A 24,821-nucleotide genomic window follows, 5' to 3' on the forward strand; every position below is an offset into this window, starting at 1 on the left:
CCGGTTTCAGACCCAGAAGGGGTGAGTGAATCGTGACTTTGCTTCTTTTCCCTCACCCCCTTCTTTTCCAGCCTCCAAGTTATTTCAAGGCAAAAAAGTCCACGTGCCTGTGTTGATCGTCTTGGACTTGTATATAAGAGTCGCTAGCGTGCAGCAGGTAAAGGAGTTGTTTTCATGTCGCCCCTTCCCTTTTCTCTTCGGAAATAGATGTTTTTCTGTCAGTATTATATACCCAGAGGTTCTGGGTTATTTCTGACTTTCGGCTTCACAAACCACAGACTGTGATTTTAAGAAGGAAGCGTTGTCAAATCATTATCAAATGTTAATGATCTAAAAGGGCCCACTAAGTGCTCCCTGATTGTTTTGTAGAAGTAAATTTGTACAACAGACCTACAAAATATGGTTGGTGGTGGGCGGGAATAATCATGGGTTGAAATTTAGTTCTGTGATTGGCTAGATGAGTTCATCAGCATCAGCATTTAATCAGATTATTCTAAGAATCTTACCAATGTACAGCATGTCCTAGAGATGACACCATTGTGAATAGTTTGGGAAAGGAGAATAATTAACAGTAATAAAAATTAATAATAATTAAATTAATGAAATGAAGTAACTGGCAAATTCTCATAGGTTTAAGGTTTCTTTTTTTTTTTTTTTTAAATTTGAAAACAGATTTCTGGCCTTCAGTTGTAGTGTACCTTGTATTATCTAAAGAAAACAATGTTTTACCTTTCTCCTACAAGTTTATATTTGTATTTTTCAACTCTTTTCATATAAACTGAATATAAAAGTGAAACTTAGAACCCATACCATAGGAAACACAGAAATTTGTCAAATACCTTAAATATATTTAAAAAAAAGAGTCCTAAGGTGATCGTTAAGGATGATTTACAGTTAAAACAAATTATTGCCTGACATATTAACTTGCTTTGTAGATTCTGAGATTTAGAGAACTGAAATCAGTCATTTGCATGTCATTGGGTCCTGAAGGGAAAGAGAATTGAACTTTGAATTCTCTCAAGGTGTAGTCAGAAAGCCAGTGTTTCTTATTACTTGCTGGAGAGGCTAGACAGACGTAAGAATTATTTGGATCTCCAAATCTATATCTAGCTACCTTCATCTTTATGTTCATCTCTGTGTCCAGCTATGTCTAGTCTGGGTGAACCATGTACCTAACTTCTTTTATATGAGAACGTTTAAATGTGGGATAAATGGTTATATTAATTTTTCTTCCACTGAAATGTTTCCCATCGGACTACTGATTTTCAGGGAGTTAGCGAACAAAATCATGAAAAGATGAGAGGCATGATAAAGACACCGTTCCTTTTAGCATCCAGAGTCTGAATTTTGCCGATGAAATGTGAGTCACATTTTAAAGTTGGCCCATTGCGTTTGCTGCTCACCTCCTACATCATCCCTTCTTCCTTGCCTCTGCTTTGGTGTTCAGAAGTGCCTTGCCTGGCAGCCTCTATCCCTTGGATTCCATGCTTGGTATAGAGAGCTCCCCTGTTGGGTGCCACTCAGAACCCACAGGACCCTGGGAGGGCTTGGTGTGCAGGGTCCAGAGGAGGCTGTGCTGAACTTGAGAACCCAGGGGAGGCTGGAACAGACCCACCACTTCATTCTTTGTTTTAGAAGCTGTCCAAGCCTGGACATGTTTGTCTGGAATAGCTATGAATGTCACTTAATATTTTGTCCGGTGGGTACCAGAGACAAAGTATGCAAGAAAATAAGGAATTGTCTTTTGATTTGGTTCTTTAATGGAATAGAATTATTCATTTCAGCACTGTACATGTATTCGTCTGCAAAAGCTGTTGTGTGATTCTCACTGGAATCTCACTGCTCTGTCAGAAATCTCACTGGACATTTTTAACCTCAGAGTTAAGTAGCTCATTTAGGACCATGGAGCTCATGATAGAGCCAGGACTCAAGTCTTCACATACTTCAAAATCTCTTTCCAGTATACACTGTGAATTCACAAGCTGTTCTTGCAAGTAAGAAGCACAATGGTTTGTTACAAATACTGTGGCCATGCTAGGCACAACTACGTTATCCATTTTAATTATCATTGGTCTTATCAAAGGGATGTAGAAAGGGGTCTCTTTACTGATACTTTAATACTCCACTTAATAGAGTTCTTTTCCTTCAATTTTCTTCACATTTGTGGTGTAATTAGTATACATATCCTTTAATGCTTTATATTTTGAGTTGGTTGGAAGTGCTGACTTAAAACTTCCGAATGATGAATTTAAGAAGGTAAGGTAAATTCAAAAGTAAATATTAAGGTTTTTTTCTAGAGTTGATTTCACATGATACTCCAGACTCCAAATTTGTATTTTCAAGGTCTTATTATATTTTATTAATGCTCTGTAATAAATGACAGTCTTTAGAGAATTGGTAGTTAGGCTAGCTGTCTTGTAGTTTCCTTTTTCTGCCAGTCATCCCATCATTTCTCTGTGCTCCTCAATTTTACATAACTTGTCTTTATCCACAAGTTTCAACCTTTGAAGTAAGAGAACGAAATAAATGAAAGTGACTGAATTTTTCTTTAACCCCTGGACTCTTTCCCATTGTGCATTAATTAGATGCTTGAGTTTCCAGAATAGTTATAATAACGTGAAACTACCAATTTAATTGTATTATAACTGGGCAGGATAGAAACCTTCTCTCTGAAAGATAAGCTTTTAATTGAGTAGATTAATGCATCAGTTGTTACCTCTGCTCTGCTGCCAGTGATTTCTGTTTAATCATAGAGGCTCAGTTGCCTCAATCCTTTTGCAAAGCAATTACTGATGCTGCTTATTCACCAACCAAAACAAAACAGGTTTTCTCCTCGAGTCAGTCATGCAGGTACAGAAATGAGTAGAGCATCCTATGTGACTTATGATTTATTTCCCACCGGAAGCTGTTCCAAATATCATTTTCTTAAATACTTGGGGAAAAAGTCTCGATGTATTTTATGAAAGCACGAAAATAGCTGGTTTCTATGACAGCTGGATTGTCAATGTCTGTTCGGCTTACGTGGAGGAGGATGTCCTACTTAAATATAGGTAAAAATAGCTGTCAGAAATTGCTGCCTTTTCAAGCAGTTTGAAATTATGTAAAAGGATGTAATGACAGAGTAAAGCAATTCATGCTTAATCCAGAAAAGATTCAGAAATCATATTGTAAAGAGATCTTGTGTAATCATTTTTGTCTTGTGAAAGAGCCCTTGTTTATTCTTGTAAACAACAAACTTGTGCCATTATTCCTTATTGGATGCATAGAAATGCTCACCTTGTCATCCGGGTCCGCATCACTGGGCTCCACTTCTGTGTCTGGTCTTGTCTAGCAAGACCCTTGCCCTGCAGCACTGTCCTTACCACCTGGCCCCTCACTCTCCTCACAGCTTAGCAGTTTCAGAGGCTTCCATTTCCCTATTTTGAATGACCACGTTTCTAATTCCTTTGAAATCTGGCTCAAGTCCTACCTTTTCTATACTGTATCCTTCTCTGGGTAATTCTGACAGGGACTCTCGCTGTCAGGCTTCATGTATCGATATTTATCACACATCCTACTTAGACACATTTTCATGAATCTCTAGATGCTACATATTTATACATTTTCGATTTTCTTTTTTTCTGACTATATCAAATCTAGTTCTGTAATATAATAGAAAGAATGGAAGATTCCTTAAATTTAGATCAAGTGTAGAGAGGAATATACAACAGGAAGAGTGAGTTAAATTTAATCTCTAGTTTGAAATTCAAATACCCTATTTTTAAAAAAGTTGTATTTTTAAAAATTGTGTTTTTTTCAGAAGAGCAACTTATTCAAGTTGGCATCATGTATAAACAGATTGAAAAAAGTTGTATATATAATGCATCAGTAAGATCATATTTCATTTGGAAATGGGAAAAAGTCTAGGGATATTTTTGATGTCCACATCTCATCAAATCATATTTGGATATTCTAAAGAAACCTGGAGGGACCCATTGAGCAATTCTACCCCCTCTCTTTCTTATAGTGCCTTTCTCTTTTTCCTGTACCAGACGTTATACTGGTCAGACCATTCCTTTTCTCTGCCAGTCATTCTACCTACCCTCCCTGCGGAGCAGTCTTTACTTTGCTATCAAAATTTCCAACTTCCCCTAACCCTCCATTCCTTTTTTTTTTTAATTAAAAAATTTTTTTTTCGCCTCCATTCCTAATCACTTAATTTTTCCCCTTACAATTAAAATCTTAAGTATTTAGAAGAAATTCTGTCAGGTAGATGTGACTTAAAAATCTTGTACTTCATAATCTTGGTGTGTCCTCTGAAACTATTTTTTTTGGTTTCATTTTATTTTATTTCTTTTTATTTAGATAATAGGCACATCTGTTAACTTCATCATTCAGGAATGCTCTAATATTTTTTTATATGTCCTTTTGGTATGATTTTTGGAGAAAGATGTATTTTAAATATATGGCTTGCTTTCCTCAGTAAGCATTTTAGGATGTCATTTTGTTTTGAAATAATTATTTAAAAATAGGTAGTCACGTATTCCAGTAAGAATGAAGAGACTGAATATGTTCTTTTAGCATGTTTAAAAAATGTGAATATTTGCCTTTCTTGCTTTTAGGTGGGTTGGTCACTTCTTTGCAAATTGATAGAAATCTGTCCAAATACAATGCAAAGCTTAATGGGACCTCAGGATATTGGACATGATTGGGAAGTACTTGGCGTTCACCAGTAAGTATGACAGATACGTAAAAACAAACTTCATTAAGTGTTTATCCATACATATGACAATCCTGCCCTTGATATATCATGCATTTGTAATCCAAGCAAATCTGGTAAAATCCTCTAAAATACAGATATTTTTTTCTCAAATCAGTGACTTACATTTATAGAGAGATTTCTTTCAACTCAGGAGTATATTATCTAATTGAGGTAGAAAATTGACATTTGAGGTAGAATGTCAGGTGCTATTATTATTGTTTTAATAATATAATAATGCAGTTATACAATTGGTTAGGTTGTAGATTTTTGATGACTACTTCTGAATTCAAACCAACAAAAGTTTTTTACTTTTTAATAGTAGAACTGATACAAACTACTAGTTCTTAAAAAAAAATATGGGTACTAAAATTTGGTTCTGTAAGTAGTAATTTAGAAGTTTATGCTTTACTGTCTTTAAAAAGTACATTTATATATATAGTCATACATATATATTTATGAGCTTAAACCACAGCTTTCAAAATGAAGAAAAAAGAGGAAATTACCTTTCAGCACATCTGCAGTCAAATCTTATAGTTGTTTTACCAGCTATGTTACTGCAGTTTGCAACATAATGACTTCATAGATGAGACCACTTCTTTAGCCATAATTAGTTAAGAAAAAATTTTCTGAAGAAAAATGTGTTTCCAGGAAAATCCTTTTTTATAACTTTTTCCCTTGACTTTTAAAAATTATCTTTTCTTATTAACTTTAGGCGTTCTTTATACCTAATGTGACTTTTCTTTACCACAGAGAAGTGAATACCTATTGCTTCCAATGACATATAGCTTGTGGAAAATGTATTTTGTGCAAAACTAAATTTTACATCTTTGTATTGTTTATTAGTATCAACCATAGTTGCAAATTTAAATACGTAAGAGCTGTTTGTTCATAGGTGAGCATATCTGTGCTTACTCATTTTTCCATCTTTGATGTTTTATGTGTTGCTGTTCTTCAGTTTCCATGATCTAAAGAGTGTTTTGAAAAGAGCATATTTACAGTTAATGGATGTTCTCATCTCCAAACAATTTCTGAAACTCTATGAGTCACTTCTAAAGTATGCAGCATTTAATGAGGAATGATACGAAATATAACTGTAATTAGTAATTGAAATGTTGTGTGTCCCTTGATTTGGTTGCAGATTTCCAAAATCCCCAAAGATTAGCAATCTATAAACTTAGGGAGTTTTAGAAAACTCATCTAGTCATATTCTAGTACAAACTCACTGTTCAAATTAGATTACATAAACATTTCTGTAGGGAGTCTCATTTGCTCCTTCATTCAGCCACGCATTCACTCATTTACTCATTCATTCATTCATCCTGTTCATCAAATATTTATTATATTCTTACTTTAGGCCTGAAGTAGTGTGAATAAGGTAGACACACTGCTTTCTATAGTGGAGCATATTAGATCATTCCCAGCAAACTTTATTGTGAAACATAATCTCCCTATATTTAAGAACTTTTTTCCACCGAAGGTGTACAGTACTAAAGAAGAAGTTTCATGTGGACATGAAGTCGGAACAGTGGGTATGATGCAGGGACAGGTAGGGCAACATGGGTTGGAGGAGAATTGACGGTAGAGGGACTGGGTCCCTCAATTCCTCACCTTGCCGACTGGAGACCATGCGGCAAGTTTCTTGGGAATCTGTGGATGTCACCAGGTTCTTTCTTCTTCGTAGGATGTAAAGCTAACCACCACTAGGTAGGAACAGACTAAAGATTGTATATTTTAGAATTGATTAACTCAGAGACTTAAACTGAATGAATTTTAACTAATTGAATATTGTTGATATACTAGGTTCACTGATAAAATATTGTCAATTTCTCTTTCAAAAACAGTAAAAATCAATAATTTAAATATTCATATGGGTTCTTAATTTATATGTACAAACTAACATATTTATTACATCTCTCTATATTTTAATATATCAACATACATAACATATAATACACAAGTATATATCAAATATAAAAATGGGCTTGATCTCTTGATGTATATAATTCCTCATGATAGTTTAGATATGGAGTTGGGTGAAAGTAGTTAGTAATTGAATTTGAATATTCAGAGAAAAAGTTTTAACTTTTTAATGGAGACATATTTCCCTCTTAATCGTTATAAGTTTGGCTCAGTTTTAATGGAAGAAAAATGCACGAGAGCTTCTTAGGGAATGAAATACAATGAGATGAATAAAAATATAGGTGAGTGAAGCACAACATCTAAAAAAGCAAACATCTAGGTATGATAATTCACTCTTACCTTGATTTCTGTTTTTAATTACAGACTGATTCTTAAAATGCTAACAGTTCATAATGCCAGTGTAAACCTGTTAACAGTTGGACTGAAGGCCTTAGATCTCCTTCTAACTTCAGGTAATACATACACATGTATATTTTTAATGTTGACTCAGATTAAAAAAATATTTTATTTTATTTATTTTATTTTATTTTTTAAAGATTTTAAAAATCTTTTAGATTTTAGATAGCGAGAGCAGGAGCACAAGCAGGGGGAGTGGGAGAGGGAGAAGCAGGCTTCCCGCGGAGCAGGGAGCCCGATGTAGGGCTCGATCCCAGGACCCTGGGATCATGACCTGAGCCGAAGGCAGACACTTAACGACTGAGCCACCCAGGCGCCCCTAAAAAAATATTTTAAACCATTTACCAAATGTGTTTTAATGTCTTTTTAAAATATAAGAATATAATATAACCTAAATATCAGTGATTTCCAAAATTCTTTTTGTTTCTGTTTTCTCTCCTTCTCTCTGTCTTTTTTTAAAAGATTTTATTTATCCATTTGAGGGAGAGAGAGAGAGAGCATGAGCGAGTGGGGGGAGGAGCCGGGGGGAGGAGCAAAGAGAGAGTGGGGAGGAGCAAAGGAAGAGGGACAAGCAGACTCCATGCTGAGTATGGAGCCTGATGCAGGGCTTGATCCCATGACCCTGAAATCATGACCTGAGCTGAAACCAAGAGTCGGACGCTTAACCAACTGAGTCACCCAGGTGCCCCTCTCCTTATCTCTTTTCTCCACTTTTTTTCTTTCAAAAATCCCACCCAATATCCTGACCTTAAGCATCACCTTTATATATTATTCCTGAACCTAATTTCTCTTCCCAGCTTTGCTCCCAAAGTCTGGTCCCGCATGTCACATTCCCATTAGCTTGTTGGCCATGCAGGTCCTTGTCATTATTATATCTTTCTTCATTATATCTCTAATATGTTTTCTATATGTTCTAGGGTATGACATAATAGTAATATTTTAAAAATACATAGCATTGCTTCTTGAATACTTGCTAGATGCCAGGCTTCATGTGTAAAATACTTCACATGCTTTTAAAAATGTAATCCTCAAAACATCTCTTGAGATGGGTATTTGATCACAGTTTTCTAGTGAGGGACATGGAAGCACAAAGAGATTGCTTCAGCCAGTATCTAGTAGAACCAGGGTCTGAGTCCACATATCAGGTTCTTTCCTTGAGGACACTTCTGCTTGGAGGATTATTGACCTGGAAACAAAGAATCTTTATGGTGCAATAGTTATGATCATTGCTGTGATGGACACTTGCTATTATATAAGGTTCTGAGAAGAAAGGCTGCTCACAGGGAGATAATCATGATGATGGGGAGTGGTTTTCCCTCTCAAAGTGGTAGAGGGTGCTTTAGGTCAAGAGAACAGCATACCTAGAGTTACAGGTACCTGGGAAGATGGCATGATAGGGGTTGGATCTGTGGGGTAGGAAGCTCTTAAATGTGCTCATTGGCCCTACTAAATCATGAAGACTGGATAGGAGAAAGAGAAAGGAAGAAGGAAGGTGAAGATCAGAGTGTGAAGGGATAGGAGTAGGAAAGGCCGGAAGGTTCTCACCACCTTACCACAGCCTTTTATTAAAATACATAATGGGATGCACCTACGAGTCTTAACCATGATTAATTTGAGACCCATCCTTGGGAGCCTTTTTTTCTTTTTCCTTTGTTCTCCATTTGCTATGGACAGGAATCTGAGAGTTTATGAATTAGAAAAATTCAGACAGTTAGGAAACCTGACATGGGTCTTGAAAAGACTGGTTAATTTAGTATCTTCCATGTAACATTTAGAATTTTACGCTGTTAGGGAAGTTTTTAATGTGTTTTAAGTTCATCTCAGATACTTATTAAAGGTTAACTTATAGATTGTTTTTATTGTTTGGTTTGTTAGTTAATGGATTTAATAGCTATTGGGCATTTACTTTTGTGCTGGCCTCTGGAGAACTCTAAGGCAGATGAGGCAAAATTCCTGCAACATAGAAGGACACAGTCCAGCAGCACAGTGCAGTATAAGTTTTTGCAGTGAAGGAAATGTTGCACCTTTCAATATCATGGCAAATAGCCATATGTGGCTATTGAACATTTGAAATGTGGGAAACTAAATTTTAATTTTATTTAATTTTAATTCATTTAAATTTAAGTTTAAAAAGTCACATGTGCTTAGTGTCTCCTGAATTGGACAGGACAAGAAAAGACATAAAACATAGTGTGAGAGGGGCACCTGGGTGGCTCAGATGGTTAAGCGTTGGACTCTTGATTTTGGCTCAGGTCACAGTCTCATGGGTTCTGGGATCCAGCCCCGCCTCACACTGCACACACAATGGGGAGTCTGCTTGAAGAGTCTCAGCCTCTGTCCCTCCCCCTACTCATGCATGAGTGCTCTTTCTCAAATAAATAAATAAATCTTTAAAAAAAGAGTAGTGTGAGAAATAATTTCAATTTATTTTTTATTTTTTAAATATTTTACTTATTTATTTGAGAGAGAGAGAGAGAGAGAAAGAGAGCATAAGCTGGAGGGAGAGTGAGAGGGAGAGAGAATCCAAAGCAGACTCTGTGCTGAGCACAGAGCCGGGCACAGGGCTTGATCCCACGTGACCTGAGCCGAAACCAAAAGTTGGCCATTCAACCGACTGAGCCATGAAGATACCCCCAAAATTTCAATTTAATCAGAAAATTACTATAACTGGGATATGATAAAAAGCACTACAGGAACATAGAGAAGAGAGTAGCTAAACTCATTCAAAGAACTTAGGAGCATGGACATAAACTGCCCAAGTAGTTCAGCTCTGTCTCTTATTAGTTGTTGGAACTTGGACAAAGTCACTTGGGTCACTTAACCTTTATGTGCTTTAGTTTTCTTACCTCTAAAATGGGGATTGCGCCTACATTATGGGGTCGTGGTGGGTTTTTACATGTGTTGGCGTGAGCTGCTTCAACCGGTGTAAGACACATTACGTGCTAGACACGTATTTATTATTACTACCACTCCTATTCCAGTACTATTGTTTTTATTGACAGAGTAGGTGCCGTTTGTGGTTATTTCTCGAATTATGGCAGGAATATGTTTGGAGTGGGAGGGCATTCTATACAGCTAGTGCAAGTGTGAAGGGTTATCAAAGAAAACGTTAAGTCATGAGTAGGGAGTTTAGTATGTTTGGAGTCGAGACAGTGCATGGAGGGAGTGAGGCTGATGAGATACATGAAGTCAGTTTGTGAAGGGTCTTGTTGGACAGACTGAACAATATGAAAAGACTTTAGAAGATTTCAAAAAGGGATATATAGGAGCACATTGGTGTTAGAAATATAATGCAGGGGATAAATTAGTTAGGGAGGGATTTGGGCCAGGCAGAGCATTAAACAATTGTGTTTGCATTCCAAGTGAGAGATGATGAGGTTCTGAATGCAATAGGAATTGGGGGGGGGGCTGCTACTTGAAAGGGAATTTTCAAAATTAGTTAGAAGATAGACTTGAAGGACTTGGTAACGAGTTAATTCCTTGGTTGAGCAGACTGTGCGAAGAGAGAGGGAGGATGGAAGAAGGAAGATGAGTTGGTAGTTACTCTTGGGTAACTTGGATGATGGTATCACTGAAGAAGACAGGGAACAGAAGAAGGCTAGATATAGGGTCCATGGAATATTCAGATGGTGTTGTCTAAGAGGCAGATAGAAATACGTTTCAGGAGTTTAGAGCAAAAGACCTTGGCTACAGGTATTGATTAGGAATCACAGAGTTATAGTTAAGTGTACTGGGAATTTATTTCACTTAGATCGTAGAGCTTGATAGGTCTAACATCTGGGGTAATTAAGTGGTTTATCAGGAAGTAGAGTCCACAAACCATTCATAGTCCTCATGTAAAAATAAACATACTAAATGTTGAAACAGCTATTTATCTGGGGCATATTGTTCTTTTCAAAATAGGCAAAATCACTTTGCTGATATTGGATGAAGAAAGTGATATTTTCTTGTTAATTTTTGATGCCATGCGCACATTTTCAGCCAATGACGAAGTCCAGAAACTTGGATGCAAAGCTTTACGTGTGCTGTTTGAAAGAGGTATTTAAAAATGTCAGATTCTCTATTTCATATTTATAAAAGAAGCAACGGAAAAGTAGAATATAGTTATGGTAATAAGGTAGCTAAAATTTTACTATTTATGAAGAAGTGGGGGCTATCAGTCAAGGATAAATAATGGGGTTAATTCAGAAATATTGTTTTGTGGAATGAATTTCATTCATGGGTTATAAATTATGCAATTGTAGTAGACTTTCTTCCATTGCTTAACAAAACTTATGGTTCACTTTGCAAACTGGATGTGTAGGTGTTAAGAAAGAAAAAATAAAACTGTAAAGTCAAAGCATAGATTAAATTTGGATTTATGATGTTGAGTCATCTCCAGGGATTTTAGAAATTGTTGAAGACTCTGTATAAAGAACCAGAAGGTTTGCAGAGTGTCCCTTAGGAAAAAGACAAATATGTATTTTATCTCATGGGACTAAGATTGATAACAGAGATTATCATGTAATTTTGGAGTTGGTTGGAACCATGAGTCCTTCCACTGACTTGATGAGGGTATAGATGGGAGAGGTGACATGAGCAACCTGCCTGTGGGCACACAGCTGGTTACCACCACTGTAGTTCAATTTACCACCATTTTTTGAGAGCTCCTTCTGCATCATTATGAGAACCAATAGTGCTGGAGGTTTAGGATAAGAATAACTTATGTGGGTTCTGTGTCTATGTCAGTTTGCCACCCGAGTTTCTGGCATCTCCAGGAATGGAATAGATCAACATCTACTATTTAATTCTTGTCTCATTTCAAAAAGACTTTAAACAGCTTATAGATATTTATAGTACACTAGAGAAAAAAGTGGATGAGGAAATGTGTGAAGGGAAAATAATGTAAAGCCTGGTCAAATTTACTAGTGACTTCAGGTCCTGTATACTTGTCAAGGTATGGACCAGAAATCTGGCTCTCTCCTTCCTATCAGGCAAAGAAGAGTTAAACGTTGCCTGTTACAAAGTTACTTGAGATAAAAATAAACCCATTTATCAGGAGAAGGGATCAGCGTCATGGGAAACCTGGTAAAATACTCTCTTGGGTTTCCCTGGATGAGATGATAAAGTACACACGTTTTATAAGGAGTACAAAGTGTATTTCAGTGAAAGAGACTCTGTCAAGTGTCAGAACAGCATGGGCCTGGAACCCAACTCTCTGATGATCAGGCTTGGCAGAGAAGAGGGTTTACTGTGTGTGGGGAATCAAGGAACTGCATGTCTTTCGGGATATCTTCTTCTTTTTTTTTTTTAAAGATTTTATTTATTTATATGACAGAGAGAGACAGCGAGAACAGGAACACAAGCAGGGGGAGTGGGAGAGGGAGAAGCAGGCTTCCCGCTGAGCAGGGAGCCCGATGTGGGACTCGATCCCAGGACCCTGGGATCATGACCTGAGCCGAAGGCAGACCCTTAACGACTGAGCCACCCAGGCACCCTCGGGATATCTTCTATAAATGTTTTATCTTTCAACTAAGCTTTTGATAAGAGCTGGGCAGAATTGAGTTTGAGGTTCCAATGTCTCAGAGGTCTGTTATCTTCTATGTTGCAGTTTAAGGGCACATTCTTTTTTTTTTTTTTAAGATTTATTTATTTGACAGAGAGAGAGACAGCGAGAGCAGGAACACAAGCAGGGGGAGTGGGAGAGGGAGAAGCAGGCTTCCCGCGGAGCAGGGAGCCCGATGCGGGGCTCGATCCCAGGACCCTGGGATCATGACCTGAGCCGAAGGCAGACGCTTAACGACTGAGCCACCCAGGCGCCCTTAAGGGCACATTCTTGTTGATGGAAGAAGAGCTCTCTGACAAGCATTGTGGGACCCATCCAGGACATATGGAGAAGGACCAGGGAATGTTAAAAGGAAGCTCTTTCAATAGAAATATTATCAGTACTGACAGTATTTTGATTAAATATAGAGCAGAAAAATTTCTGAGTTTTTTAGGACTATCAAGTTCTCTGGGACTTACTGGGATCTGTAAAGTGAATTTTCAAAATTTGAAAGTATACTGTGGAAACTGCTCAATAAAATGAGAAAGTTCCATGATACTCCTCACTTATTTGAAGAACCTAACCAATTTCACATCATTTTATACGGACCATTGGTATCAAGTTGAAAAACAAAAAAGTAATGCTGATCATAGAGTGCCACGTTTTCCAGTGTTTTTGTCTGTGCTATTCTCAGGCTAGAAAAACCAGATTTGTATACATGTTTTTGAGCTACCCACCCAATAAAATGACTCCAAATGGAACTCATTGGCTTGATTAAAAAGACTTTAATTATGAAAATTAATAATAATCTCTGATGAAATCAAGATCATTGAGACAGAGTACTTCAAAGTCTAATTACTTGTCATTTGCTAAAGTTCACCCCTTTTGAACTGAGCTGCTTTTAAACAGTGTGCCATTGACCACTCCTTTTTAAGTATTGATATAGTCACTTGCAGTAGGCCATCTTTATTAGTCATTGGTCAGTTTCCCAAAGGAAATTATAAGTAATTTTGTTTTTCTGAGAATAATTTGGTCACTAACACTTTTACATTTTAAAACACTAAACTAATACAGATCAAAAAGAAATTCTTTTAATCTCAGTAGCTTTTTTCCCCATTATAAAATTCTTAAGAAGGGTTTGGCTGAAATACGCATCTTTAACTTTATGTCTATTGTATTTACTGTGTCTCATATAATTGACATGAATATTATATATATATTTTTTTTTAAGATTTTATTTATTTGACAGAGAGAGATAGCGAGAGCAGGAACACAAGCAGGGAGAGTGGGAGAGGGAGAAGCAGGCTTCCCGCGGAGCAGGGAGCCCGATGTGGGACTCGATCCCGGGACCCCGGGATCATGACCTGAGCCGAAGGCAGACGCTTAACGACTGAGCCACCCAGGCGCCCTGAATATTATATTTTTAAGTAATTAAAATTTATATCATCTTTAAGCTTTTTCAGTATTTTGTCTTTCATTTTTCTAGTTTCAGAGGAGCAGCTGACTGAATTTGTTGAGAATAAAGATTATATGATCTTGCTCAATGCATTAAAAAATTTTAAAGATGAAGAGGAAATTGTGTTTCATGTCCTGCACTGTTTACATTCCCTAGCAATTCCTTGTAAGTACCCCATGTGCATGATTTCTTTTTTGTATATGAAAAATTACAATTTATGTCCTTTCTGAGTGCATTTAAAAATATTTTTTATTATGTAGAAACTTGCAGATGGGAATCCTGTTTATTTATTTATTAATTTAATTATTTTTTATTTATTGATACTGTACTGCAGCTGACTCAACACTTGGTGCTGGGAAACAGTAGCAGAAAATGTAGGCATGTTTCTTGCCTCCTCAGAGCCCATGGTACCATGCCAGATATAGATAATATAGGTGATTACAGTGTATTATAAGGCAGGTATTGGCAGAAGTACCTGGGGTTATGAGAAAAACAAGAAGGGAGGCAAAGTCTCTTAGTAGAGACTTTAATGATGAGAGCTTTGTGTGTAGGGATGTCTGAGGTGAAGGGCAGGCAGAGTGTCTCAGGCAGTGAACATCGTTAAGTGTCAGGATCCTGGAGCAAGAGAAAGCATAGTGCATTCAAGAAGATGAAAGTAGCTAGTGTCCAAAAGCTATAAAGAACTTATCAAACTTGACACCCAAAGAACAAATAATCCAATCAAGAAATGGGCAGAAGACATGAAGAAACATTTCTCCAAATAAGCCATACAAATGGCCAACAGAAACATGAAAAAGTGCTCCACATCCCTTGGCATCAGGGAAATACAAATCAAAACCACAATGAGATACCACCTCACACCAGTCAGAATGGCTAAAATTAACAAGTCAGGAAACGACAGATGTTGACGGGGATGCGGAGAAAGGGGAGCCCTCCTACACTGTTGGTGGGAATGCAGCTGGTGCAGCCACTCTGGAAAACAGTATGGAGGTTCCTCAGAAAGTTGAAAATAGAGCTACCCTATGACTCAGCAATTGCACTACTAGGTATTTACCCCAAAGATACAAATGTAGTGATCTGAAGGGGTATGTGCACCCCAATGTTTATGGCAGCAATGTCCACAATAGCTAAACTGTGGAAAGAGCCCAGATGTCCATCAACAGATGAATGGATAAAGAAGATGTGGTATATCTATACAATGGAATACTACGTAGCCACACACACAAAAAGAAATCTTGCCATTTGCAATGACGTGGAGGGAACTAGAGGGAATTATGCTAAGTGAAATGAGTCAATCAGAGAAAGACAATTATCATATGATCTCACTCATATGTGGAATTTAAGAAACAAAACAGAAGATCATAGGGAAAGGAAGGGAAAAATAAAACAAGACAAAATCTGAGAGGGAGACAAATCCTAAGAGACTCTTAATCATAGGAAACAAACTGAGGGTTGCTGGAGGGGAGGTGGGTGGGGCGATGGGGTAACTGGGTGATGGACATTAAGGAGCGCCCGTGTAATGAGTACTGGGTGTTATATACAACTGATGAATCACTGAACTCTACCTCTGAAACTAATAATACACTATAGGTTAATTAATTGAATTTAAATTAAAAGAAATAATAATTAATTAAAAAAGAAGGTAAAAGTAGTTCAGTAAACGGTGTACTTAAGAGTGTGTGTTTGTGTGTGTATGTGTGTGTGTGTATGCATGCACATCTATGCATATGTCCAGCCCTGAGTGTCTGCCTTTGTGTTATTTAAGGGAGGTGGGGGGCAGGGCTTGATAAGAGTCAGTGTGATGAAGCTGGAAACATAAGCAGATCTTGAAAGGCTTGAAAAGCCACAGGATGAAGTTTGAACTTTATAATGATTCTTGTTTAGCATTTTCTTGATGCTTTGAAATCTAGGCACTTGTATCACAAAAAAAGTACAAATAAGAAGAAATTAGTTTGCTGTGTATATTACCAGTGACTGCTAACGGGCTAAAATCATGCTCCCGAATCTACTACTTTTGTTTTGTAAGTGCACATGAGCATTTCATGCAGGATATACACATGCATTTATCTAGTGATGTTTTCATCTTCACACATGCGAAGTTGTGAGGATTAAATGGTTAAATAACTTGAAAAATGCAGACTAGTACCTGGTATGTAGTAAGTGTAAAAATATCGACAGTGTTATTACATAATTTATATTTCCTACATGTGTACTGTAGTATGGTATATATAATATGCAACATGGTTTCAGACATGGAAATCTGATGTGAGTCTTCAGTAAAAACCCGATCCCACTGTGAAAGGATGCTCTTTCTTATGATTGTCATAAAATCCATCATTTTCTTATCCATGGGAAATTGAACATTTGAAAGTAGATGGAATTGCACTATAATAGAGAATGGACATACTTCAAAATTTCTGAGTCATCCACTGTCAACAAACCAAATATATTTTTCATTTTACCTTTCCTCAGTTATATTTATACATTTATTTATTTGTTTTGGGCTGGGTGCTTTGAAATTCATTGTTTTCCAGCCCCATCTGACATAACTGCAGTGAAGAATGTGTTGATTCAGAATGCAAAGGTCAAAGAAAGTAGCAACTAAAAATAAGAAAAAGAAATGTTTTAAACACTGATTCTAATTGAAAGATGTTTGCTTCTGAGTCTTAGGGCAAATCATGTCTGCTATTCTGAGTAAAAGCAGATAATTATTCTCAGAAGCCATTTCCTTTTATCAGAACATGTTTTCCTATATTCAATGCTCCTTAAAATACAACTTAAACATTAAAAATATATTTTTGGAGAAACAGTTGGTTAGTTTGGTTATGCCAAAAAACACAGAAAAATGTTTTGCAAACACCTTTTTTTTTTTTTTGGTTTGTTTTAATAATAGTCAACATTTCATTCAGAAATGCAAATTTGTTTTCTCCACGTGGGTTCATATACTCACTCTTTCTGTTGACTGACTGCCTTTCCCAGTAGATTCCTTCCTTTCTTTCTGGTTCACCTGTGTTTGTCCCTTAGTCATCTGTGCCCTGCTTCCCGCCCCCTACTTCTCCCCTTCTATCTCAGAGCCTCAGGAACCTTGAATTTGATGCCCAGGACACGTCTGCTTTTCTGCTGCCCTTCTGGAATGGGCAGGAAATAAGTCATAGTTGATTTTAGCTGAACTGTTATGTGACAAGATGTTGATTTTCCTTCTGCTGGTTTGAGAAAAAGGAACAATGTAAAAGGCGTTATCCAATGGAGTTAGTGCCTCATTAGGAAATAGGCCCCAAACGCATTTATTTGAAAACTTATGGCCAAGACATTACATTTTTAGGCTTACATAAAAGCACTCTCAATTATCCCTTTATTTTGTTTGTAAGTGAAGAAGCAGGAGTAAAGCAATTTCCCCTTAATGCTAAAGAAGAGTCTAAATCCTATTATATGAGCAATGAACATAGTGTTTTTTACAGCTATTTGACAGAACATGATATTTAAATTTGGAAGTATAGCCTTTTTGCTGGCATATATTCTCAAAATGTACAAGATGTTTTTGTATGTATATTTCAAGTGGGAAATTGTTACCTTTTATTACCTTTGGATAATTATTATTTCTTTAAATTTAGGCAATAATGTTGAAGTCCTCATGAGTGGCAACGTCAGGTGTTACAACATTGTGGTAGAAGCCATGAAAGCATTCCCTGTCAATGAAAAAATTCAAGAAGTGAGTTGTTGCTTGCTCCATAGGCTTACACTAGGTGAGTTATAATTCTTGGTTAACTTATTATCGTGGTCTATATGATGCAAATATATATAGCATATGTATGTTGTGTGTTGATAAGTAGCATATTGACATACATTGGATAGAAATATTGTAAAATAGCAAACTGTTCTGCCATGGTTAGAATTTTAAAAGCAGTGGCAAAAATTGATGTGCATAATGAAAGAGAAGTCTCATCTTATTGTTAGTGGTATATTTAAAGTATAACTATATCAATAGTTGGTACATACAAAAGAATAAGCATAACATGTAGAAAATGTGAAGCACAAAGCAGAAGAATGCCCCAACCAACTTAAGTCATTACCAGTGCTGGTAAAGCTACTCCAGGCTACTTCTTTTCCCTGCTTTCTCTATAGAGTTAACACCATCCAGTATTAAAAAGCCATTAACTCGATCTTCAGATAAGGATGCTTTTCTTTTCTTCCTCATTTATCTCTTAACAGATTATTATCTGTCCCATTTCGTGGCTAGAGAATTTATTGCCTTGTTACTGTTCCAGAAGAAGTTTAACTTTCTCTTCCTAGTTAAAATAAAAACCCAAAGTCAATGACTAATTATTTAGCATTTTGTCAAATTATGTAACCTAATTATGGGGTTAATGCATTTAAAGGCCTTATATAATTTGCTATGTATTTTCATATAAATTGTCTGAAAGTAAGAGAAGGCCGGTCTCACTGGTATTTGCCCAGAGTCACACAGTTGGTCAATGGTAGAGTGGTTGTTGGCAGTGGCATGGTAGGGAAAAAGAAGGTGAAGGGACAACCCAAGTTTAGATAAGTTGGTAAAAGTAGAAGAGAATCCTCTGAAATGACTTTCCAAGACTACAGACCTCTAAGGGCAGGGAGTATGTCTGCTTAGTGGGGGAATGTGAAAGAGGCAAGAACATAAGAAGGTGTTGATAAAGAAGAGCTATACCTAACTTTTTTTTTAAAGATTTTTGTTTATTTATTTGACAGAGAGAGAGAGAGCACAAGCAAAGGGCACAGCAGAGGGAGAGGGAGAAGCAGGCTCCCCGCTGAGCAGGGAGCCCGATGCGGGACTCAATCCCAGGACCCTGGGATCATGACCTGAGCCGAAGGCAGATGCTTAACTGACTGAGCCAGCCAGGTGCCCCAGAGAAGAGCTATACCTAATTAAACTGCCTTTTGATTTTGAAGCCGTTGATTAATATTTAGTGTGGGCTTTAGGCTTTTCATAATATAGGATCTTTTCCAATCCTGGCTTTGTGTCTCAGGGTTCATTTAATTACACTTGTAGCTAAATAGGACTTTTCTTCTTCTTCTTTTTTTAAAGATTTTATTTATTTATTTAAGAGAGAGAGAGAGAGAGAGTGAGTGCAGGAGCTGCGGAAGAGGCAGAGGGAGAGGGCGAAGCAGACTCCCCGCTGAGCAGGGAGCTGACAAAGGTCTTGATCCCAGATCATGACCTGATCATAACTGAGCCACCCAGGCGCCCCTCATTCTTACTTCTAGAAGGAAACTGGTGACTGTTAGAGAGTTACAAATAAGCTTAAATGGAAGGAGGCACATACATGTGGAATATCATTTACAAATTCCTTCCTCATAAGGATTTAGATTTTTGGATGATGTGTTGATTCTCAGAAAAGTGAATGTAGAAAGGGGTGAGACTTCTTCCTGGTTTGGGTTAGAGGGGGTGAAATATTCTCTTATTTTTTTTTTTTCTAAGATCATCACAGATAAGATCAAGTAAATGATGCATGCTAATGAGTTTTCTGAGCAGCATTCCTTTAAGAGAAAGAAGGGTTCGGCAAAAGCATTTAATCACAAGGGAGGTTTTCTCCCTCATCTTTAGAAAATCAAGCTGTTTTGTACAAAAGCCATGCATAACAGATACCTCATTGTTTTATATGATAATGACATGAGAGGGAGTGAAAGAACACAAAATTAATGTAACCCAAACATACCACTATTTTTGCTCAGTCAGTTCCTTTGTCTAAGTAAGATAATTAAATGACTTCATGAAATAAATTTTCAAACCTTTATGCAATTATATTAAGCTATTTTAATTAAATTAATATATATCTTAATGTCATTAAAGTATTCACTCTTCATATTTATTGATATAAATACTGTTGTATAACTCAAGGTAATTTAAGTTCCATGGATGAGAATTCAGCTAGTATCTCACTTACCTTTTAGGTAATTTTTTTAATATTCTGGTATTAAATGAGGTACATGAGTTTGTGGTGAAAGCCGTGCGGCGATATTCAGAGAACGCCACGTTACAGATTGCAGCACTCAGCTGTTTAGCGCTCCTCAGTAAGTAACTGTACTCAAAAGGAAATTTTTATAGCTGCATTTGATCTTGAATGTGAACATTATAACAAGACATCGTTATAACAAGAAGGTCATATGTAGAGAAGGTATCATTAATTGGCTTTTCTGTCCTAATGTAATTCATTTTCTAATAGAAGATACTTTCAAGGAAACTAACAGTTGTGATAATTATACCATTCCCGCTTCGTACATGAGTAAATACATCCTTGATTTAGCTTTGTTATTGGGCAGCTAATCTCAGTTAATCTTCCTCTAATCTATTAGGTTTGTTTGGTACTCTCTTCCTCATTTGATGGAATAGCAGTATTCTGAGGTGTGTAATATATTTAAAAAAGTCTTTATAATGAACTAAGGCCACAACTAAGGAATACCTCACTTTTTCATAATGTTTCAAAATATGGCCTTCATGTTGGTCATTCAAACTGTAAGTAAGTCATATATTTATATTTTTTCAAGCTGAGACCATTTTCTTAAATCAAGATTTAGAGGAAAAGAATGAGAATTCGGAGACTGATGATGAGGAAGAAGATAAATTGTTCTGGTTGGAAGCCTGTTACAAAGCATTAACATGGCATAGAAAGAATAAGCATGTGCAGGTTGTACTCTTTCATAAATATTATAGTTATTCAAAATTATGTTTGTTCATTAATTTATGTTTTGACAGGTTTCTTTTTTCTCCCCTGATCCAGGAAGCTGCATGCTGGGCCCTTAACAATCTCCTTATGTACCAAAACAGTTTACATGAGAAGATTGGAGATGAAGATGGCCAGTCAGTAGCTTTGATTTTATATGATAGAAAATTTTAATTACATTTTTAATCGATCCATATAAAATACTGTGTAACTTTTATTGTTAGAAATATTTTTGATATAGGCATATATGTTTCAAGTGCTGCCACAAAATAGTAGAGTGTATATAATATTTTGATCCCTGATGTGTTTGAGAGTTATTGCCCAATAATTTGGAATCAAGAGTCATTCAGAAATTATGAATCATTGAGAAAAGAACTTTCAATTTTCTAGCTGATCATTTAAAAATGCTATGTTAATTAATCTCAGGTGACAGAGATGGCAGAGTCATCTGTGACCTTTTCTGTTGCCGTGACTAGTTAGCAGGTTGTCAGTATCGTGAATGCAATGTGGTCAGAGGCCTCCTTAGTGATTCCTCACTTGATGTGGCATTGTTGGCCTGTGTTCTCCTGAGAGGGTTATTTGTAGGTGTCAGCTCTTGAGGAGGCATTCTGCAGGAGTGTAATTCAAGCTTCATAAGACCAGTCCTCTTTCTCAAAGACACAAACTGTAAACAGGAGTTTTGTGTCTATCAGAGTTGTTTCATGCCCATGAGCCTTTGTGCTTTATGGAAATGCTTATGTTTGCTCTGGGTATGCTCTTGCTTTTGATGACTTTTGAATGACTTATCTTGGAAACTTAAATAGTAATAGTCTATATCTCTATAGACTATATCTCTAATCCTGAAAATCTGTTTGTATCATGATCCATTGCCAACCAGGAGAGAATTAATAACACAGATGCCATTTAATTATACATCTCCATTTTGAAAGGAAACTAATTCTTTTGAAAACTGTATGTTAAACCAGCATCCTAATCCACTTTGAGTAGTCTTTTTAAGAGGTTAGGTTCATGGTGCAGTTTATAAATTTCAGCTCATAGCACACTCATTCCTCAATATCCATAAGAGAACTTTAAAATAAATATACTATTAAAAGAAAATATATTATGTTCTACACTTTTAAAACTCATGATACTCCTTTATGATTTTCATTTTTTTTCTTGTTTCCATTATCTTCTTTTTCTCACTTTATCTTTTTACTCTTACTACCTCCTTATATATTTGCTGAGTCTTTCCCCCCCTACTGCTTATCAACTTTGAAGAAACAGAGAAATACTGATTTATTAGTATTTAGTGGATTTGAACTATCTTTTAAATATAAAACTGTTTTAACTATAATTCACTCTTGTAAGTGGAGGTGGCATGAAATGTTTATAAGCCTTTATTTGTTGTTAGAGAGATTAGATAATGATACATGAATATTTGAACTAATTATTAAAAAGATTACCAGTAATATTGTGATTGAATTTGTGAAAGGTTCCCAGCTCATAGGGAAGTGATGCTCTCCATGCTGATGCATTCTTCATCAAAAGAAGTCTTCCAGGCATCTGCAAATGCATTGTCAACTCTGTTAGAACAAAATGGTAAGGGGTGCACCATTTTTTAATACGAGGAAACACACTTTGTATTGTTTTAATTATAAAGACAATATGTTATAAAAATTCAAATATGTAGATCTATGTATCTGATATATAGAGATATTTATATATAGGCAAAAGGATAAAGAAGAAAATAAACATTTTGATTTTTTTCCTGAATTTCTATGTGTGTACTCACATGTGACATATACTATATATTTTCTATTTTTTGCCAAAATGGGATAATATCAATAATTTTAAAAGCAGATTTTACATGTTTCATTTTTGGTGCTGATAAATGTAAAATTTCATATTTACATTTTTAATGGCCATGTAGTTTCCCAGTGTACACCTAGATCCTATTTTATGAACCAGTTTCTTGTTGATGGACTTTTACCTTGTGTTGAGTGGGATTTTTTTTTTTTTTTTGGTACCAAATGGTCACTTTTTTCCATTTTCTTTAATATACTGTTCCTGTTATTTTTTTAAGGAACACTTTCTAGATAATGCAGTGGGTGGAGAGATATTCACCATTTTAAAATCTGGTAAAATTGTCCTTTACGTGTAAGTCTTATAGCTTTCCATTATTAAGGAGACAAAAATGGCTATTATATCTTTGGAAAGATTCTGAGTTTTAAAATTGAGGCTCTGGCTGTTCAGATTCCAGGCCCCCATGAACAGGAAATACTGCCAGAAAATCTTGGGAGAAAACTCATCAGAAAGGCATTGGGACTTGGCAGGTCTTGCAGGATATTTTTGGAGGGAGCAAAAGAGAGAAAAACACACAAAGCCAGAAACAAAGACCAATGCTAGCACCACCTGTTAGTAGAGAACCTGCATAGAGTGAAAGGAATCAAGAAACCACTCCATGCATGTTTCTCAATGCTGTTATTTAAGTCAAATCACGAGGAAAATAATTTCTTCTTCCTTTTCCTCCTTTCTCACTCTACCTCTCAGATGCACTTTAATAAAACACTTGAGTGGGCAAGAGCCCTTACAGACAGACAGGGGTTGCCCTCTGGGAGGATGAGTCAGAGTAGGAGTGGTAGAAAAGGGAATTGCTGTCCTTAAATCTCCCATCTTCTACTGTGCTGAGGCCTGGATAGGACTTCATTCCTGAAAATGAGGACCAGACTTGGTTGCTTTTGTGTGACACATCTAGGAGAGAAGAGCAACCTTGACCATGTACACATATTGTGTTGGTGCTGTAGTTTTTTACCCCGTGGAAATCTTTGATATGCCAACAAAATAACTAGTGTTTGAGGATTAGTTACATTTGGAGTCAACCTTGATTTCTTTGTTCAGAATCAGTGCCCTGCTCTTCCTGATTCCTTACCTCTTTGTTCTTGGCCACCTCCTGGGTAAACTGTACTCAGATCCCTTATATTGTTCTTGGAGTTCTGCCACAGGAGAATATTAAGAACTGAGCAGCTCGGTCACCAACCTCTGTAGGCAACTTCTCATTGAAAGACACTTGGAAACATTGGGTATGCAGGGCTGGATGTGGTTTTCTAGAAAAATGACTGGACTGGCAGGCAGAAGAACTGGTTTCTGCCATGGTGTTACCCAGGCCAAAGCTTGAACATCCTATGTGACGTTTTCCTCACTTAATCAGTTAATTCAGTTAATGTTTATTGAGCTACTGCCAGACAATGATCTAGGCACTTGGGATATATCAGTTAAATAGAATACTCCCAGGTTCAGGGAGCTTAAACTCTAGTGACGGGAAGACAGATAGTAAGGCTAAATAAAATATATGATATGTGAGGTAGCTATGAAAAAAAAAATGAAGCAAAGAAGGAGGATATGTGTTAGGGGTCAGAGGAGATAAAATGGTGATAAGGCAACCGGGAAAGAAGGTGAATATTGACTGAAGAGCTGAAGGAAGTTGCATATTATTATTGGCTCTTTAAAGCAGGTAATTGATTGCTAAAATGGAGTGGAAGAGGTCAGGGGTATTGTGTAGATATACGGTAAATGAGATAAGATGTCTAAAATGTTTTATAAACTCTGAAGTGACTCCATGATGTAATTTCTTCTAGGTCCAGTGTTTGATGAAATTTCTATTTTCAATTTTTAATTTTTAAGTCAAAAGTTAGTATCCGGGACAGTGGTTCTTAATCTGTGGTCCCTGGAACAGTAACATCTCCAGGGAACTTGTTAAAAATGTAAATTCTAGGGCCCCATTCAGACCTGCTGAATCACAAACTCTGGGTTCGGGACCCAACAATCTCTTTTTCAACAGGCCCTCCAGGTGGCACTGATGCTCTCTGCAGTTTGAGAACGGCCGGTCTAGAGGGACTTCTATCTTTTAAAGTATTCCCTACGTTATAATTTAGCCACTTTAGGAGGGGTTCTTAAAACTTCTGACATAACCAAGCAAAATAACCAACTTATTATATTTTAATCTGTGATATTCTGGGTGTCTTTGAAAGGTATGAGTTTTTCAGATTTTGGCAGTATTTTAGAATGTGTACATCAATTCCACTTATTTCTGAGTTTTCCCTATTTTCT

General features: G+C 36.6%; 1 protein-coding gene across 5 annotated transcripts in view; it reads left to right on the forward strand.

The window, feature by feature from the left end:
* Nucleotides 1-17: 17 nt before the first annotated feature.
* Nucleotides 18-24,821, forward strand: part of LRRK2 (leucine rich repeat kinase 2) — a 138,445-nt gene continuing 113,641 nt past the window's right edge. For 4 of the 5 annotated variants that reach the window (XM_081821488.1, XM_081821491.1, XM_081821490.1 and 1 more), the window contains exons 1-10: nucleotides 18-157; nucleotides 4,602-4,711; nucleotides 7,025-7,113; nucleotides 10,961-11,095; nucleotides 14,068-14,202; nucleotides 17,649-17,780; nucleotides 19,963-20,082; nucleotides 20,557-20,696; nucleotides 20,790-20,869; nucleotides 22,207-22,313. In XM_081821488.1, coding sequence (XP_081677614.1) covers nucleotides 4,650-4,711; nucleotides 7,025-7,113; nucleotides 10,961-11,095; nucleotides 14,068-14,202; nucleotides 17,649-17,780; nucleotides 19,963-20,082; nucleotides 20,557-20,696; nucleotides 20,790-20,869; nucleotides 22,207-22,313 — 1,000 coding nt within the window. In that variant the 5' untranslated portion in view covers nucleotides 18-157; nucleotides 4,602-4,649. The remainder of the gene's footprint in view (nucleotides 158-4,601; nucleotides 4,712-7,024; nucleotides 7,114-10,960; nucleotides 11,096-14,067; nucleotides 14,203-17,648; nucleotides 17,781-19,962; nucleotides 20,083-20,556; nucleotides 20,697-20,789; nucleotides 20,870-22,206; nucleotides 22,314-24,821) is intronic. The other variant, XM_081821489.1, reaches the window with a different exon arrangement.

This window comes from Leptonychotes weddellii, chromosome 5 (genome assembly GCF_054177405.1).
Source record: "Leptonychotes weddellii isolate Sample4059 chromosome 5, ASM5417740v2, whole genome shotgun sequence".
Lineage (NCBI taxonomy): Eukaryota > Metazoa > Chordata > Mammalia > Carnivora > Phocidae > Leptonychotes > Leptonychotes weddellii.